Source organism: Ailuropoda melanoleuca, chromosome 14, assembly GCF_002007445.2.
Source record: "Ailuropoda melanoleuca isolate Jingjing chromosome 14, ASM200744v2, whole genome shotgun sequence".
Taxonomy (NCBI): domain Eukaryota; kingdom Metazoa; phylum Chordata; class Mammalia; order Carnivora; family Ursidae; genus Ailuropoda; species Ailuropoda melanoleuca.
Genome location: NC_048231.1, coordinates 79,969,930 through 79,987,273, shown reverse-complemented (window position 1 = coordinate 79,987,273; position 17,344 = coordinate 79,969,930). Strand labels below are relative to the sequence as shown.

Below are 17,344 nucleotides of genomic sequence, written 5' to 3'. Positions count from 1 at the left end.
AAAAATCATCTTATTCTAATTTCTGACTGCTGCCTATTGTCATCAGGTTGGCTGGCTTTAGGATTGGCTATCTTTGCTCAGGTGATTCTCAGATAAGATTGCTGATAATTAACACAGTTTGGATTAGAGTGAAAGAGCTTCTGGTTGAGCTATAGTAAGTAGCTTCACTTATAAAGGTGCCGTGATTTATGTCAAATCTTTGGAGTCCTCTATTTTATTTCTAAATGTCTTTATAGATAAAATTACTAATATCCACATCTGTGTTACACATACATTAATAATAGCGTATGTACAGTATATTTCTGTTGTGGATGACAGTTTTCTGTATTGCTCCAGCACTGTACATGATGTTTTAATGCCAACTTGCTCTTACGTCACAGCTGCTGCTGCGAGCCAATGTACATTCATGTTAAAATGAAGACTGTTAAGAAAGAGGAGAGTAGAGTGGAGGACTGTGTAGTGAGTAGCCGCCGTGTAGTTGTGTTGAAATTTAGTGCACTTACAGCTGAGAATGCCCGGTGGTGCAGCCCTTGTCTCCTGTGAACTAACAGCCAGATTGTTTGTAATTTCCCGTGCTATTTAAAACAGGGTTCTCATGTATCAGCCATCTTCTGTAAGGGTGCCCAGTGTGACTTCGGTTGATCCTGCTGCTATTCCGCCTTCATTAACAGACTACTCAGTACCATTCCACCACACGCCAATATCAAGCATGTCATCAGATTTGCCAGGTATGTGAAGAGTTCTTGTACTTTGTTACCAAGTTTTATTTACTTTTAATCTGTGGAGCAAATGTAGTGTCAAAATTTAAACAGAAATACTAAGGAAATTTGAAGGCTTCATTTAAAGGTAGTATCTGTTTCAATGCATCACGTTCAATTCCTATCATTTTAACTACAGACCAATCTATAGATTCCTGATGATTGGAAATATAGTAGGATAGTAGGAAAATTTTATGGACTTTACTCTCCCTCCTAAGGAATATTTTCTTTATCATAGAAGCTTCACAGGTTCAGGAGATTATTTTCTCATGATCTTCTTGGTAGTCCGTCACAGCTTCAGAACGTAGTGCTGTAGAATGGGGTTAACATTACCCATAGCTTTACCCTGTGGGCTTTTATCCCTCTGTAAAAACAGGATCTACCAGCTGTTTCCTTAGAGCACTGCTTAATATTTAGGGATATCTCTTAGGTGTATATTAACATTTGAAAAGTTCAGTGCTGCTTGAATTACCTTAGAACCAAGGCCATATTATAAAATTTGGAAACCCCCTCAGCCTGTGCCCCCCACTTTTCTTCCCTCCGTAGCCGTTGTTTTGGTAGACATTTTTTGTCAATCAGATTTGAGCAAGCTGAAACCAGTGCCTCTTGTATTCATGACTTCCCTTTTTTCTGAGGGGCCCTTTTGATGGAATACAGTTCCCTCCTCCTGTTCTTAATTTTCTTTTCTAGATTTGTGAAGTTAATTTTGACCTACAATTTATTTTTCTTACCCTCTTAATGAGGTCTTTATTTTAAGCACAGTGTATATTCTGTTGGGCAAAATTTGTGTTGTTGAAACAGTCGATAGTTGTGTTATTTGGCCTAGTGTAATCTTGCCACTTGAAATTTATTTGGATTATTCGAATAAAATTTAATCAAGACAAATAGACCAATAATAGTATCTATCAAAAATTTTCAAAAAGCCAACTTAACTGTGTTTACTCCATATGTACTTAGGAAATTGGTATTTTAAAACATTGTTAAGCCCAGTCGGCACCAATTAAAACTTATTTGTTGTGTACAAAACTTGATGCCAAGATACAGGGGAGGTTTCATGGTCCATAAGACTGACAGAACTCAGAGATACTTAATTCCTAACTGCCATGTTTTCCTTTAACTTTGTCTAGTTTTAAATGAGGTTGTAGAGTGTCCACATATCGTCTTAGTATGTGTTATAAATAAGCATTCCTGAAGAATTTGTGTTCCTAAAAACCTTGAAATACAAATTAATGCTGAAAAACCTTTTTGTTTACTAAAGCGACCCTGGCCATCTAGGAATAGAACAGCCACAATTTATGAATCACTTGCTCTGTTTTCAAATTATGTGAGTCTTGAGAGAATTTTTAATTTTAGGGAATTTACGTTAATTCAGAATTTGGGCATAAAGTGAGACTATTTATAAAATGTGCAGATTTAAGAAGCAATAAGTTATGTTAACTGTGTATTTCGTAAAATACATTTCAAGTTGGTATTAAGGACCTAAGACTAATATGCAGGGCTGATATTTGGCCGGTATAAACCAGTATGGGGATACTGGTTATTGAGGTGTTGAAGTGCTTTCTTACCAGTTGATAAATTGATCAGAATAGGATCTATTGTATTTTAGAAAAATTACCAGTTTAACGTCATCTATGAATTATGTAGCAATTACTATATCTAAATAGTTCAGTTTTTACTTTGGTTTTATATGTTAATGTGCTCTTTTGTAGTTAGCAATTATTTTGGGGTTTTTGTGCATAATTTTTATGTAATTAGTCCTATTGTGCAAAGTTTTGATATTTATAAATTTAATAATTTATAATAAAATATTAAATAGAACATCAAGAATGGAGAGATGACAAAGTTTTAATACATTTCTTAACATTCCTTTTAAACATCATAAACATGAATCTTCTGAATCTGCAGGAGAACAAAGAAGAAATGATATTAATAATGAACTGCAGCTTGGAACACCTCCTGATACTGTGCAACAATGAATGCAAAATAAAACAAATAATTTGTATTTATGGAATGGAAAACAGCTTGATTATTTCAAGAAAAAATATGACTGCCTTATTATTACTAGTGCCATATTGTCAGGTGCGAATGGTGCTCAAAAGTTGTATCATTAAAATTGGAAAGTGCTAAACATTTACATATTTAATCATGTAGCAATCATGTTTTGTTAAAGTTCATGGCTCAAGGAAAATGTGGTGTTATTAATAAGACATGTAGAGTCAGTTTGACATAAGCACTTAAAATCTAAAAACTACAATTTTATCAGTGTTAATAAAACAATATTTAGAATGTACCGTCAGAATTTTAACACTGCCTGCTTTTTAGTTAAAAATAATTGAGCATTTTCAACCATGAAATACTTAGGTGGGCATAAAAATGTATCAGTACAACATGCTGCAGTTGAAACTTACGGTGAAATAAGAAAACAGCATTTTACTAAACTACAAAACAGGGCAGTAACATTTTAATCCATATTCATGAAACTATCTATTTCATATAGGAGTTTTAATAAGTATACTTAAAATGTGAGATGCAAGACTTTGATGATAGTTTAAAGTTTCTTGTCAGAAGAAATGACATCTGAAATACTGTATCAAACTTCAGTGTTAGTGTTTGAGAAAAATGGTTTCAGTGAGAAATATTTGACTTAAAATATTGACTTTGTGTGGAGAACACCTGTGTAATGCTAGGGACACAGTCAAGAGTTTCAACCAATATTAGAAACATTTCTAGTTGTTTTATTATGGCATATTATAAGTCACCGTATTCCGTTATCCTTGGATAAGGTGTCAAAAGATACAGATGAAGTAAATGTCTTAAATCTTTTATCAGTATATATTGACTGGCACACATGAAATGATCATCAAAGAGAATTAAAGTACATCTGAAGAGCTGGAAATTGAAATAATGAAAATACGAAGAATCTTTGCACCTTGATGGGCAGCCTCCAGTGCTGGAGCTGCACAGTTTGAAAATTGTATCCGGCCTGTATATTTATTTAAATTGCAGTTATGAAGTGGGGATAGTTAAACATTTAGAAAATGCGTATTTTTGAGTGATTTGGCTTTCATACACAATATTGCAAGAGGTAATACTTTCTTCAGCTTTATAAGAAAGGTTTAAGTTATTCAAATGGACCGAGTGATTCAACAAACATTAAAAGTGATTGAACATATAAAATTAAGTAGGCTGTAAAAAGCAGAAGCTATTATAAAAAGAAAAATGTTACACCATTTGAAGCAAAACCAAATTAATAAAATTAAGCCAATTAAAGGACATGCTAATAAACTATCTTTGTGACTTAGTCAATAATATAAATGTTGAATATATAACATTCAGAAGGTATTTTAAGGGCTAGACAGATTTTGAATTATTGTTCAGCAGAAGCAGAGGATTTACTGAATAATATCAGTGAGAAGAGAAACTCTCAGCTGACTGAGATAATGTCATCTACTGATTATGAGTATAATGGGGAAGTCATTGGAAAAATTGTGATCCCCTTTGTCCAGTGTTGGCTCAGACTCCCTTGTGTCATACAGCTAGTGACAGCATATGGAGTGAAAAGCCGTATCAACAGTTTTTAAAAATGTTTTAGAAACTGATTTCTTTCAAATGACTGGTGCTATAGCTTGTATCACTTGATAAGCCTTTTTATCATATCCTTACAGATTATAAGGGAATAAATAGACTTTAAAAGAGGTATAAATTACTCATACTGGTTATTAAATATTTTAAATATCATTTCCACAAATTTCTCTATTTTGAGTAACAGTCTAATATCAGACTTTTATTCTGTTTGATTGTTATATTTGAGGTGACATTGAATGCCAGCATATAAAAGTTCATAGAGAATTAAACAGAAATTGGCCTGTCTCACTGACCTATACCTAGTAATTTTTTTTTAATGTTTTAAAATTCAGTCAGAGAGGTTTAGGGGGACTGATTTTGAAGTTTATTGCTAGACTTTTCAGAGCTGAAATTTTTTTTATTATTTATTGTTATAATTTTAATACTTCAAAATTGTATTACTGGGCAAACTTTTCCACATTCCTGTTTCTAAAGCATAATTGGAGAATCCCAGATCTTTGGTTTAGAAAACTGCATTAGCTTATAACCCAGTAAACCCTACTAAGATTTGACTTGTTAGTGAGCAGCAGGTAACCAAGTGCTTGCTTTGTGCAGAGCGTTGAACTGTGTACGACTCTTGATGTGGGGACAAGGTGACAGAGAGCGATCCATGAAACAGACATCTGTTTGAGAAGTGCTATTTTAGATGAAGCTCAATGTGGTGTATTTCTAAAAAATAAATGTGAAGTATCTTAAGAGCCTAAGTATGTTTTTTTTAATGGTCCGAATCCAGATCATTCTCTCATCATTTTTATTGCTTCTCATTCTGTTAAGTGATGAAGGGGAAAAATTTGCTTTGACTACTCTTATTTCTTTGGAAATTTTTGGACTGGACCCTTAAGTCTCTGGGAGGTGGTTTTTCCAGTTGTGTTGTGAGGGAATATGTTCATTTTGGCGTTTTATGCACTTTAAATATCACTGATTGTGGTATTGAACTTCTCTATGGTAGAATGGTAAGCACTTACCCAAATGTTTAATGACTCATGATAAAGACAAAATGGTTTTGGGAAATAATTCTTGTCTCCAAAATATGAGACAACTATTAACAAAGCATTTTTGTTTTAGGTTTGGATTTTCTTTCCCTTATTCCAGTTGATCCCCAGGTATGTATCCTGAATTTAAGCAACTAATTTGTATTTGATTGTTGGTTATGTCATACTAACTAAAAATGACCAGTTGCATAAAATCAGGACAGTCAACTTTCAGTTAACTTGATGGAAAGGAATTGCTATATAAATATTTCACAATTTTATTTGGAGGAATAAAGTTGCTGTTTCTAAATTTATGATATTTTGACTTAATACCTGAATTTTTAATTATATTTTATTTAGTTTAATATAATCAGTTGGCATTTTTTACAAATGCTTGAGTGATTAAAATGAGGGGAAGCAGTGATGCGCAGAAGTTAAAACTTCACAGAGATTATTTGTGAAACACTCGTTCTATATGTAGAAAAGAGCGGAAGCTGGTTCAACAGGCTTGAATCATTAGTTTGATTCTTCCTTGTGTTTAGAGGCAGTCAGATTCAGACTTTGGGGATGCCTCAATCTAAAGTTCCTATAAACCAGTCATTCCTGTTTTTCTGCCAGCCATAAGAAACTCGGTAGCCCAGAGTCCCAACATGAAGACCTGCAGTAAGCCTGGACTGACAGGCATATAGCAGAGGCAGAGCAGAGGAGGGAAAGGCACGGGAGAAGCAGAGGGGGAAAGGGCACCAGAGAGACTTGGAGAGAATTGCCAAGGGTAGGGAGGGCCGGAAGAAGACCCACAGACCACTGCTTCGTAGGCCACAGAGGTTGCTAAATCTCTTGTCGACCTCCTATGTCAGGGTTCTGTATCTCATCACCAAAACAGCACTGGAAATTTGGGCCTAGGGTAACACGTATAGAATGAGGAATTTCTTCTCACCTCGAGTTGACTTTGTTACATCAGTAGATTCTATAGCAGAGGTAGCTATATGTTTTTCTGGGAAATGGAATCTTCAGGCTTAAAATATTACTGATTTTTATGAGAATCATCCTTTAAAAAAGTGACATTGGAACCCAGAGGGTTTTGATTTCATAGTGCTATTTGGCATACTTAGTGTCAGGCTAACTTCTTTGTTAAGCCAGTGGAAGGGTGAGGTGGTGCCTTCAGTTTTCCTGAGAATCCTTAGATTTGTTCTCCTTACCTCCATAGTGCCCCCTTAAGCCCTCTTACCTTCGTGCTGTTATGTGCCAATTACGCATGAAGACTACAGAGTTGGAGGTGAATTGGCTGCAACTTGAGTATTATAACTTACAGGGCCTATCGGTAGCAGTACTGTGGTGTCTAGCATTCGTCTTATAAATAAGAGAGTACCTTTTTATTACCAGGCAGTCAAAAATGGCCTGAGAGGAAATAGAGATAAAACGTAAGTTTCTGGGCTTTTTTCCAGACTGTTTCCTCAGTATTAGTGGAAAATTAGAATTGATCTGATTTGAAAATAGTTTAGTGCCTTACGATTCTTCGAACTTTAGAGCTTCTCAGAAGCTTTTTAAGAACTATTCCTTCTCCCCCCCCACCCTTAACCAATATCCCTTTGATCTCTTTGTGCATGACGTTCGTTTTATTGATGAACCAAGACCACAATCCATCCTAACCACTAAACTGCTTTTTTTTGGTAAGGCAGCCTGAATGTTAGTTGTTGCTCTTCCACTGACTGGCAGTGTAAGCCTGGGGCTGTCGTTGCCATTTTAAGATCTTTTGGAAAATCATGTAGTTGAAACAGCTTCAGTTTTAAATTCCTGTTTGGTGACTTAGTATGTCTAATGATAGGCTGAAAAGTTTATAGAATTGATGATACTGATAGGATATCTTTACTGATCTTCTTTGATACAGTTAATCTAAAGACATACTTTTAGGACTTCTCCTCTTGTATATATTGGACCCCACTTGCTTTACTGAAGTCAGTGGTGCTGTTTCTCACATAAAATATTCTTTGGTGACATAAAATAAAGCTGTTAGCTCCTGTCTTCTCTACTTCTCTTGGACGACATTAGAGTATTAAACTCAGGTCTGAATTTGGGAGTCAGCGATCAAGATGGTAAAGAAACTTGAAATATGAATTCTTGGAGGGCGGGTATTGAGTCTCACAAGGAAGATTAGATCAGATCTCCTTTAAGATTTATTCCAAAATTTTGTTATTATGTGGGATACACCTTTGTTCTGAACATCCTGTGATAGCTGCCATGAAGTCTCTATTTTAGAATGAATGCTATGCTCCTGATTACACAGGTATCATTTCATGTATGTCCAAAGGATTCAGATGGCACTATTGAGTTGATCAGTCTTAACATTATTCCTAAAGGTTCTGATTGATACTAAATTTTGAAAGAATTATTGAATTTTGCATTGGCATTTTTGCTTAATACCATTGGAAATAAGTATTTGCTAGCCTTTTTGATATGATTTAAACCAAGTGTAAATACATTTAGTGAGCAAATTCTTTTGGAGGTTAAGTATGAGTCATAATTGTGGTGCCAATATTTACTATTAAAAGTTTATTGTTGACATTTTTGTACTTGTACCTATATACTTGGTCAACAAACAAATCCTACAAGATTTGAGAAAATGAAAAATATGCTGCACTCACTAAACAGTAAACTAGCTAACTAAATTCATGCCACCTTCCATCCAAAGATGTGAAGTTTTGAGAAATTTCTAAATCCCACTGGGATTTAAATATGTGGCTATCACTTGTGCATATCTAACAATTTCTAGTCTCTTTATTTAAAATCAATGTAGCCTCTTCCTCATCGGCATCATTGTTTGTTTCAAGCAGTACTGTCCTCCTATGTTTTTGGATAGTCTCACCTCACCCCTAACAGCAAGCAGTACGTCTGTCACCACCACCAGCCCCCATGAAAGCAGTACTCATGTTAGTTCATCCAGCAGCAGGAGTGAGACAGGGGTCATAACCAGCAGTGGAAGTAACATTCCTGACATCATCTCATTGGACTAAAGGAGGACTCACTCGGTTCTAGGAATCATTCATCAAAACTGTTCTTTCTTGGATCTCTGGTCCATGGAAGCTATTTTTTTGGTAACAATTACTTTGATATTTATTGAAACGTCAGATGGATTCTTTTGCTTTCTGAGAGATGAGCACAGATGACTGCAGCAAGAACCAAATGACATGCAAGGATTTTTCTTACTCATGCTGTACTCTGAGCATCAGATACATTCAGCCATAACTGTATCTTCTCCAGAGACGGATTTCAATTTCATATGTTACTGGATGGATTCTATACACATCGGTTAAAATTTTTTTTGTTGTAATAAACAGCAATAAAATTATGTAAATATTCAAGTAAACTTTTTTTCTAACTAAAAGATGTAATCAGTGATTCTAAAATGACAGCAACTTTTGTTTAACCTGATGTGAAGGAAAAAATACATGGAAAGAAGTCATGTTTGCTGAAAGAGTCCTTTCCACGGAGATTTGTCCTGTTTCATCAAGTAACGAAGTCTTGCTAAGTGTCCAGAGCTTGGCTCCACTTTTCTTCCTGCAGTTCCTCTTTTCTTCCTGATTCCATCAAAGAAAAATGGCCTTTGTGTTACTTATTTTTCCCTGGTTGTCATTTACACTTTGATGTTGTTTGCTAGTAGTTGCAGAGGGAAGTTCTGGGATTCGGCTGCTTGGTATCAGTGATTGTGCTGAAGAACACTATGCAGATTCTGCCCTGACATAATGTGTGTTATTTTTGGTAATTGTACATTCTCATTCTAGAGATTTCTACAAAATTGGGCTTGCCTTCTCAAAAAAGAAATTCTGTGCAGCCATTGAATATTGAATGAGATGTTTTTGGAGCAACCTGTGGCTAGAATGTTCATTAGCGTTTTGTTTACACTGACCAGAAACATTGAGAGCTTTGAGGCAGTAGAATAACAGATTTTGGGAAGGTGGGATTAACAAAGTTTAATCTCTCCCTGGAAACTTATTTTGCTCATTTATTTTATAGAATAATATACAAATCTTTGTTGAAATTTTTCACATTTTAGTGACACTAACAAAGTAGATATGATTTAGAACTCTGGTCACATTTCTCACCAGTACAGTCTCAGTGATGATTTTCAAACTTAATTAGAAGACACAAACAACGGCAAGGCACGGGGACTGCATCGGATTTCCTGTTCCTTTTTTTACAAGGAAATCTTTCCTGATACCATGAAGGACATGCAGAGTTAGAAATATGTGAATTTAAAGTAAGGAAGGTCTGGGGAGGATGGGCCTGCAGCCTGTCTTGAAAACCGCTCGCTCAGAGTGTGTTTGATTTTAAATCCCTCAGGAGACCGAGTTTTACCCTTAGAGGAACATTTCTGTCCACATTTTATATTTCCCTTTGTTTCATTTGGCTCCCTAAATTTTTGAGTTCTCAAGGAATTAATACTTCTCTAATGTTTATCTTTCTCTTCCTAACTGTATCTACTTTAAAAATAAAATACCCTTTTAAAGAAGGACTAATCTAACTGATTTCTCAGACTGAAGCGCCTAGATGAAGAATACCAGTTTCAGCTAGAGCAGGGACACATCACATTACTTGAGGGTTGGTGTAACTCCAGGAAGCTGACTTGTCACCGCTTGGGTGGTTTTTGTTTTTAAACACCTTCTCAAGTTTTTATGGCTGCTGTGCTCCTTTTGAACTGATTTAATTTCATGTGATTTTCTACATCATCCCTCCTTTGGCAACATCATCCCTTAAATTAATATATTATTCCTTTTGGAGAGCTGCTTACTATTAAAAACGTGGAAACCGGAATCTTCTTGCAGTAGTTGCACCATCGTTGCCAGTTTTACCTTCTTAGTCATTAGATTTCCAGTCCATGTTACAGGACTTTGGTCCACATAGGGAATTTCCTCCTCGTCAAATTTTATGTTGCTGCTCTAAATACAGATGCAATCTCTGTTAACTCTGTAACCAGATAGAAAACGTAACTCCGATTTGTGTGGTATAATTTGTTAATAAATAAATGATGTATATTTGTTACCATTTTGTTACCCTTTAGATTTTCAGACTCCCCCTCCCCAGTGTAATCAACAAAGTTTTATAAGGTTAAATGAAAATATATTCACAGAAATTATTTACTTGGTTCTTGTAACCGATACCTCTGTGCTTTTATAGTTGTGCTTTGTTTCCTTTTTACTATTTTATGTGAACAGTTTTAGTGTTCATTTGTGGTGCTTTATACTGAAATTACATAAAATTTAATTTATACAGGTGACTAACATTTTTAAAAATACACGTTTAAGTTTGTAATCTTAACATTGGGGTTTTTATGTATGTATCTTTGAAGGTGAGTACTCTTCCTTATGCTTTTGCCTTACAACAGCATGATCATTGAGTCATTATCCTTTTTTTTTTTTTTTAAAGCACAGTCACCAGATACTTCTACTGAGACTGTAACTTTTTAGTAGTTTAGTTTGCTTGCCCAGATTTCTGCTTAACCTAGTGCAATGCAGTTTCAGAGGAGGTGGTCTTAGCGGTTACGTAGATGTCAGCCAACCAGTGATTATGTGGAGTATCTTGTTTAAGGAAAGGAACTGCATACTGCAGCTACTAGTTAAAAACAGAGGCACACTGTGGTTTTGATCCTTATCCGCGCAGAAATGTTAAGGGCTTTCCTTGATTTGGTGACTCCCGCCATAATTGGTGCTGAATATGGCTTCACAGCTAAACTCTGCTTACATTCGCTAGCTTTCTGACCCTTAGGTGAGCCACTTTAGGATTTTGTAATTTCCATTTCTGCCCAGAAGGTAAAAATACTTGGCATCTGTCATAGGATAATTATAAGGCCAAATGAAATAATAGCGTTAAATTTAGGTTATGTGGCATTTATCTTATAATGTGCTTCAGGAAAGCTAGAATGAAAATACTATGATTAGTGGAGGGTTTTAAGTATAAGTAAGTTGAGCCATAACTCTTGACATAAAGCAAGTTTCCCTAGGGTAGAATCTTAAAAAAGTTTGAAGAAAGATTAAAATGTTGGATTTTAGGTGAAGTGGTATTCAACAGAGACTATTCCTGATGTTAGACCTTTCAGGCCTTCTGCCTTCAGGCCAGTCCTGGACACTAGTCACTTATAACCAAGTTTGTTTTTCTTCTGCTAATAAAGTATTTATTAGTTACATTTTGTCTTTTAAAGTAAATTTGATTTTTACAAAGCATTAGTTTAATTCTCAGATATGCTTTTTATTTCTCTTTAGCCCCCAATTGGTACAAAAGCACTTAAACTATGTACTCCCCCCCCCTTTTTAAGTTAGCACTTGTTTTCCTATTTTTTTTCATTTTGAAAAATGCAGAGCTGTGCGCCATTTAAACTTGGGTGTGATGTGTTTTGTGGCCCTGGATCCACGTGCTGTGGGAGCTTATTGTCAGTAAGATCAGTGATTGCTCATTCAGTCTGATTCACCATTTTTTCTGCTGCAGTTCTACATGAATATGGTGAAACTTGTGGAAAACAATTTAAGAATTCCTCTGCTTTTTTAAGAGTCCACTACTCCTGTCAAATGAATGACTGGTTTGTAAGCCCCCCTTTTTTTGTTATTAGGAGCCACGGTCCCAATTCGTAACAGAAACAAATAAAGCTATATAAAAGTGCCCACTCTTCTTTAATGCTTGCCTGATTGAATAATGTTTTTGTTTTTTCTGTTTATGTCAGTAATACATGCTCATTGTGGAAAAATTAGACAATACAGAAAAGTATAAAGAAAAATAATAAGCACTTCGATATTTTTGTGCATATTTCTTGGCTGTCTCTCTGCTCCTTGTGCGTGTTTTTACATAGTTTTATTTATTCTCAATATAATTTGTGTCTCGGTTTTTTTTCTCGGTCTACATGTCAATTAAAAACTGTCAACTTTTATTAATTGCATGATAGTCCATTGTATGGATGTGCCATGATTCGTTTCACCTTTCCCCATTGGACATTTTAGATTGCATCTCATAAAGTTAAAGTGAATGTCTTTGTGTATAAATTATTTCCTTAGGATGGATTACTAGAGATGGAATTTCTGGGTCAAGGATACAAACACTTTTGTAGTTCTTGATTCACTTATCCAGACATGAATTTACTGATTTGTATTCCAACCGTATGCTATGAGAAGAACTCTTTAACCATATTTTCCAAAAATACGTACCTTTCCTCTCTCTGCTGGCATCAGCACTAAGACCCTCTACCCTTCTGACTCTGGTGAGCTGGGCTGATTTGGAAGTACTTGGCAAAGATTTTCCTGGGCTGTCTCAGTTTCAGCTACATCTCTTTGACATGTTCCAGGTACACCTACTTAAGGGTATCCAAATAATTTTTCACATAGTTTTACTAGCCCTGTGAAATAGCCTGTTGTCTATATTTTCTATTTTTAGTTAGAAGATTTTGACTTTTTTTTTTTTTTAAACCATTTGTACCTAGGGCCAGCCCTTAGTAGCCAGCTTTCTTTTTTCCTCTTTCTGTAGGCTCCATTTTGGGCTTTCTGAGCTCCCCACAGCCAGTAGGATCTCCTGAGCCAAAGGCAGTGCACCCAAATGGAAGAGTGGTAAGGCTGACCAACAAAAGCAGGGCTGAGCTTTGCTTGTTTCACTTTGTATTCTTTTGTGTTTCCAGTGACTTGGCATCCTAAGGGCAGCTCTGTGGCAAAAACAAAAAACAGAAAAAAACCCGCAAAAACAGATTGCTATCTCAGATGTTCAGGGTGTATTATTTTTTTGATTGGCATATCAATTTCCCAGACTGCTTTTTATTTCAGAATGGCTTTTAAAGCTTCTTCATTCTGTGTTCTCAAAGCTTAACTCTTTCAAGTGAAGAAGAGAGTTGTGTTATAAAACAGAATATGCCTCTTACTTTGGCCTTCATCAAACTATTCACATGTCTTACAAATGTGTGTGGGATAGAGTAGAATAGAAGATTTGGTCCCAGGCTTCCAAGGGCTCCTAATCAGCTTTTCAAAAATCAAGGATTCTTACCTACTAACAGGCATTGTGCTAAGAATTTTACAAAAATGTCTCATTCTTTACAATTGCCCTACAAAGGAAAGTGGTATAGTTCTCATTTTACAGATGAAGGAACAGATTTAAGTAAGCTTCTTAGTGGACTTGGGAGTCTGAAACAGACCTACCTCAAAAGCCCTCTGACTAAACGGAAGTGATATTAATCAGCTAGGCTATCTAGACCTAAGATTATGAGAACTGATTTTAGGTGATGGCCACAGGAATAAGGAAGGAGTGGACCCTGGAGCCATTCCAGAGGAAGACTCCAGATTCAGTGGTGTGAATAGGTAACAGGAGTGAGGGGCTGAGTCCATTTCTCAAGCCTGGGTAACCAGGATAATGGATATGTTTACAGAGAGAGGATGCAGTTAAAATGGACATTAGTCGTTTAGGAGAGGCAGTGAGGAGTTTGATGTTAAGCATGAGATTTCAAAAGGGAAGGGCCTGTGAAGCTCATGTTTGTTTTTCTGCAGTCTTTTGAAGATGTGCAACCTTCCTTTGTTGTCTGTTTTTGCTTTCACTGGTTCCCATTCTGTAGATCTTCCAGTCCCTCCCAGTTGCCCATCCACTCTCTGCTAAAGCATGCTCGCTGCATCTCCACCTTTTCTCTGGATTTTTCTCTTCCCTGCCTTGTCACCTTAAGTCTGGTCATCCCCTGCACCTCTCACCAGTGTGGCCGTGTTCACATTCCGCATAACTTAACAGGTGGGTGGTTGCTGCCCTTACTCTTGTAATTTCTAAATAATTTCTCCCCAGGCCTCTGACGAAAATCTGCTCCATTTGCAGCACGTTCTACTGTTAGCTGCTTTTACTCTTAACCAAGTAACCTGACCACGTCCTTGGATTTGCTGAAGGCTTCATTCACTTCCTGACTCAGTGTTTCTTGCCATCTCTTAACTTTTTAGTCATTCTCAGTCTTCAGCATTTTGGCAGATGATCCATCCAGCAGTCTAGCTTGTGAGATTTTTGGTTACCTCTGATATTTTCCTGCACTGAAACACCCAATCAATATTTAGCCCCTTGTATTTTCTCTGTACTTCTCGTCCACCTTAGACTGCTCCTCCATTATTACAGCCTCAAAAGTATCCCAGATCCCTCCTCCAGGGTCACCCATCCGTCCTTTGATTTGGCATCAAAAGCTCCTTTTGCCCATTCTTGTTGATTATTACAAATGTTGCTCCTTTTCAAACCACACCTGTCTCCGCAGATGACCTTGCTTCCTAATGCGCTCAGAAGATTCAGTTTGTCAGCATAATTTCTCTCCACGTGTGCCCATCTTCATTCTTCAATCCAGTCTCAGGATGAGGTGGGCCCGAAGGCCAGTTTAGCCCCATGGACTTTTGACTCTTGTCTCCTGCCATCTTCAGGACCTTAATTCATCACGCTCCCTCCTTTCTGAATGTCTTTCACCTCTCTGCTGCTGCTTTTGGCTTACAGAAGTCTTAGTCATCAAATATGAGGTCCTGTGTTACATGCCAGGCATTGTATCAGGCATTCAGAACACAAGGTAGATAAATACCTACCTTCACCAAAGTTGTAATTCAGTAGAATAAAGATGAGTGAAATAGGGAGATGACAGTGCAGTGGTAAAAGGCAAAATAGAGGGTGTTACAGTAGCTCACAGATGAGGCAGCTGATCCCGTGGAGGTGTCCAGTGAGTAGGACCGTGGCAGTTGATTAGTTGTCAAGAGAACTGACAGTGTTCAGAATAGCTGCACATTTGCTAAGGAATAGGAAGAGTGTGAGAAATCATGCAGGGCCTTAGCAGTGAGAAGACACTGAGAAGTTCTCATGATCATTAACCGTTGATGAGCAGCATTGGTTGAGTTTGGTATGATTGTCTCCATTTTACAAATGTGGAAACAGCCTGAGAGGGAGAGTGACTTGCCTGTGGCCATGCAGCTTGTAAGTGGCAAGGTAGGCTTCAAATTCAGCTTTTAACCACCTCAGGCCGCCTGTGGTCATTCTATCTAAAAAGTAGGTATTTCCTAACTACCCTTTATCATGTCACTATTTATATTTCTGTATGGCACTTATCACAACCTGTGTTTATTTTATGTGTTGGCTCACCGTGTATTGTCTGTTTCCCTTACTAGATTGTAAGCTCCATGAGGGCAGGGGTGGTCTCATTCCACATGCATCCCAGAGCCTAACAAACAAGGTGTGTGGTGCATAGTAGGTGCTCAATAAATATTTGTAAATGAAGAAGTGGTGGATAAATGTTTGTATTTGACTTGTGTTGACAGGATAAATAATTTAATACCTGAGAAACAGGCGTTCACCAAGAGAGGAAAACGAGGAGATACATGTTTGGGGCAGATGGTAGAGGTGACACATGCTTGGGATTTGGGGGGAAGTCAGTATACGGACCTAGACTCCAGAATCTTACAGGGACAAGCACCGGGAATGGGGAATTTCAGGGTAGTACACACTGAGGATAATAATGTATAAGTAGGTATTGTATTTAAACCTGAAAGCCTAAATGACCCCCTTACAGACTTGGCCTCCCATGTGCATATATGCCTGGGAAATTCTGTGGGTAATCTATATACATAGGACCACTCATCTGGGTCAGGTACACCACACTGAGTTACACAATACAATTGTAGATGGAATTCTCCTGTATCAGCCTCAGTCTCTCAAGGCTAACAACTTGACCCATGTCGTCATTGGAGTCTGTACTTTGGAACTGGAGCAAGAATTCATTAACGCAGTGTTTCTGGAAATCATGCCCACATGCCATTGGAGGAGCAACAGGCTTATCCTACAACGTATGGGTAGTATTGAACCATGAAAAGGCAAGAGCCCAGCCTGTAAAGTCAGTGAGTGAGAGAAGAGCTAGAAAAGGAGCACAACAAACAGATTGAGAAGGAGCACCTGAGGTAGAATGGAAATCAGGAGTGATCTCACAGAATCCAAAACAGTAGAGCATTCCAAGGAGAAGAGAGTGTCAGTGGATTTAAAAGCTTCTATAATACAAAAAGTATTCATTAAAAGAACTAATTTCAGAAATACCATGTTTGAATCTATACCTGCTTGATTTTAACAGCTTTGTATAAACAAAACCTGCTAATCAAGTTATGACCCATTGTTTTCAGTTGCACTGATTGTAAGATGAAACTCATTAAAATGGGGAGGAGTGAATATGCATCCTGGAATTTAAGAGTTAAAATAATCTGTATCTGCCTTTAGTTTTCTCAACCTCGCCGTATCTAGTAATTTCACCAAGAACAAGTTCAGTGGAATGATGAGGGTAAATCTAGGCTGCAGTGGGATGAGGACTGCAAGTACAGAAATGAAGTGTGCAAATATAGACAACTCAGCTGGCTCAGATGAAGGGTGAGGCTGTAGAAGTAGAAACTCATTATTTTTTTTCAAGATGGGAGAAACTCCAGTCGCATGTTTCAATGCTAATTACACAGATGCAGTCTGTAGGAGAGGGGGAGGTGAATGTGGGTAGTGCAGTAGGGGTTGGCCAAGGTCATTGGTACATTTAGTTCCCTGAGCAAGAGGGGGAACTTGGGATCCATATCAGAGGCAGATGAGGGATGGATATGGACACAGTTGTGTCAGTTAGCTGAGTGTAGTGTTTTCATCTAATGGTTTTGCTTTTATGTTTTTGAGAACCAAGTGAAATGACCAGTTCAAGAAGTGGGAAGGAGATGAGAATTTAGGTACAAAGTCAACAGAGATAGAAATAACAAGTGTTAGGCTGTGGAGAAAGGGAATTTTTGTGCACTGTCTGTGGGAATGTAAGTTGGTGTAGTCACTATGGTAAACTGTATGGAGGGTCCTCAGAAAATTAAAGAGAGACCATATGATCCAGCAATTCCATTTCCGGGTATTTACCTGAAGAAAATGAAAACACAAATTCAAAAAAGTTATATGCACCCCTATGTTTGTTGTAGCATTTGCAATAGCCAAGATATGGAAGCAACCTAAGTGACCTTTGGCAGA

General features: G+C 37.2%; 1 protein-coding gene across 7 annotated transcripts in view; it reads left to right on the top strand.

Annotated features, from left to right (window-relative positions):
- PIAS2 (protein inhibitor of activated STAT 2) overlaps positions 1-15,547 on the top strand; it is a 76,943-nt gene extending 61,396 nt beyond the window's left edge. For 2 of the 7 annotated variants that reach the window (XM_034643219.1, XM_034643220.1), the window contains exons 12-14: positions 589-728; positions 5,448-5,485; positions 8,182-11,999. In XM_034643219.1, the coding sequence (XP_034499110.1) occupies positions 589-728; positions 5,448-5,485; positions 8,182-8,364 (361 nt within the window). In that variant the 3' untranslated portion in view covers positions 8,365-11,999. Of the gene's footprint in view, positions 1-588; positions 729-2,663; positions 2,765-5,447; positions 5,486-8,147; positions 12,000-12,856 lie in introns of those variants that run through there. The other 5 variants (XM_034643224.1, XM_034643223.1, XM_002918124.4 and 2 more) reach the window with 5 other exon arrangements.
- The last annotated feature ends 1,797 nt before the right edge of the window (positions 15,548-17,344 follow it).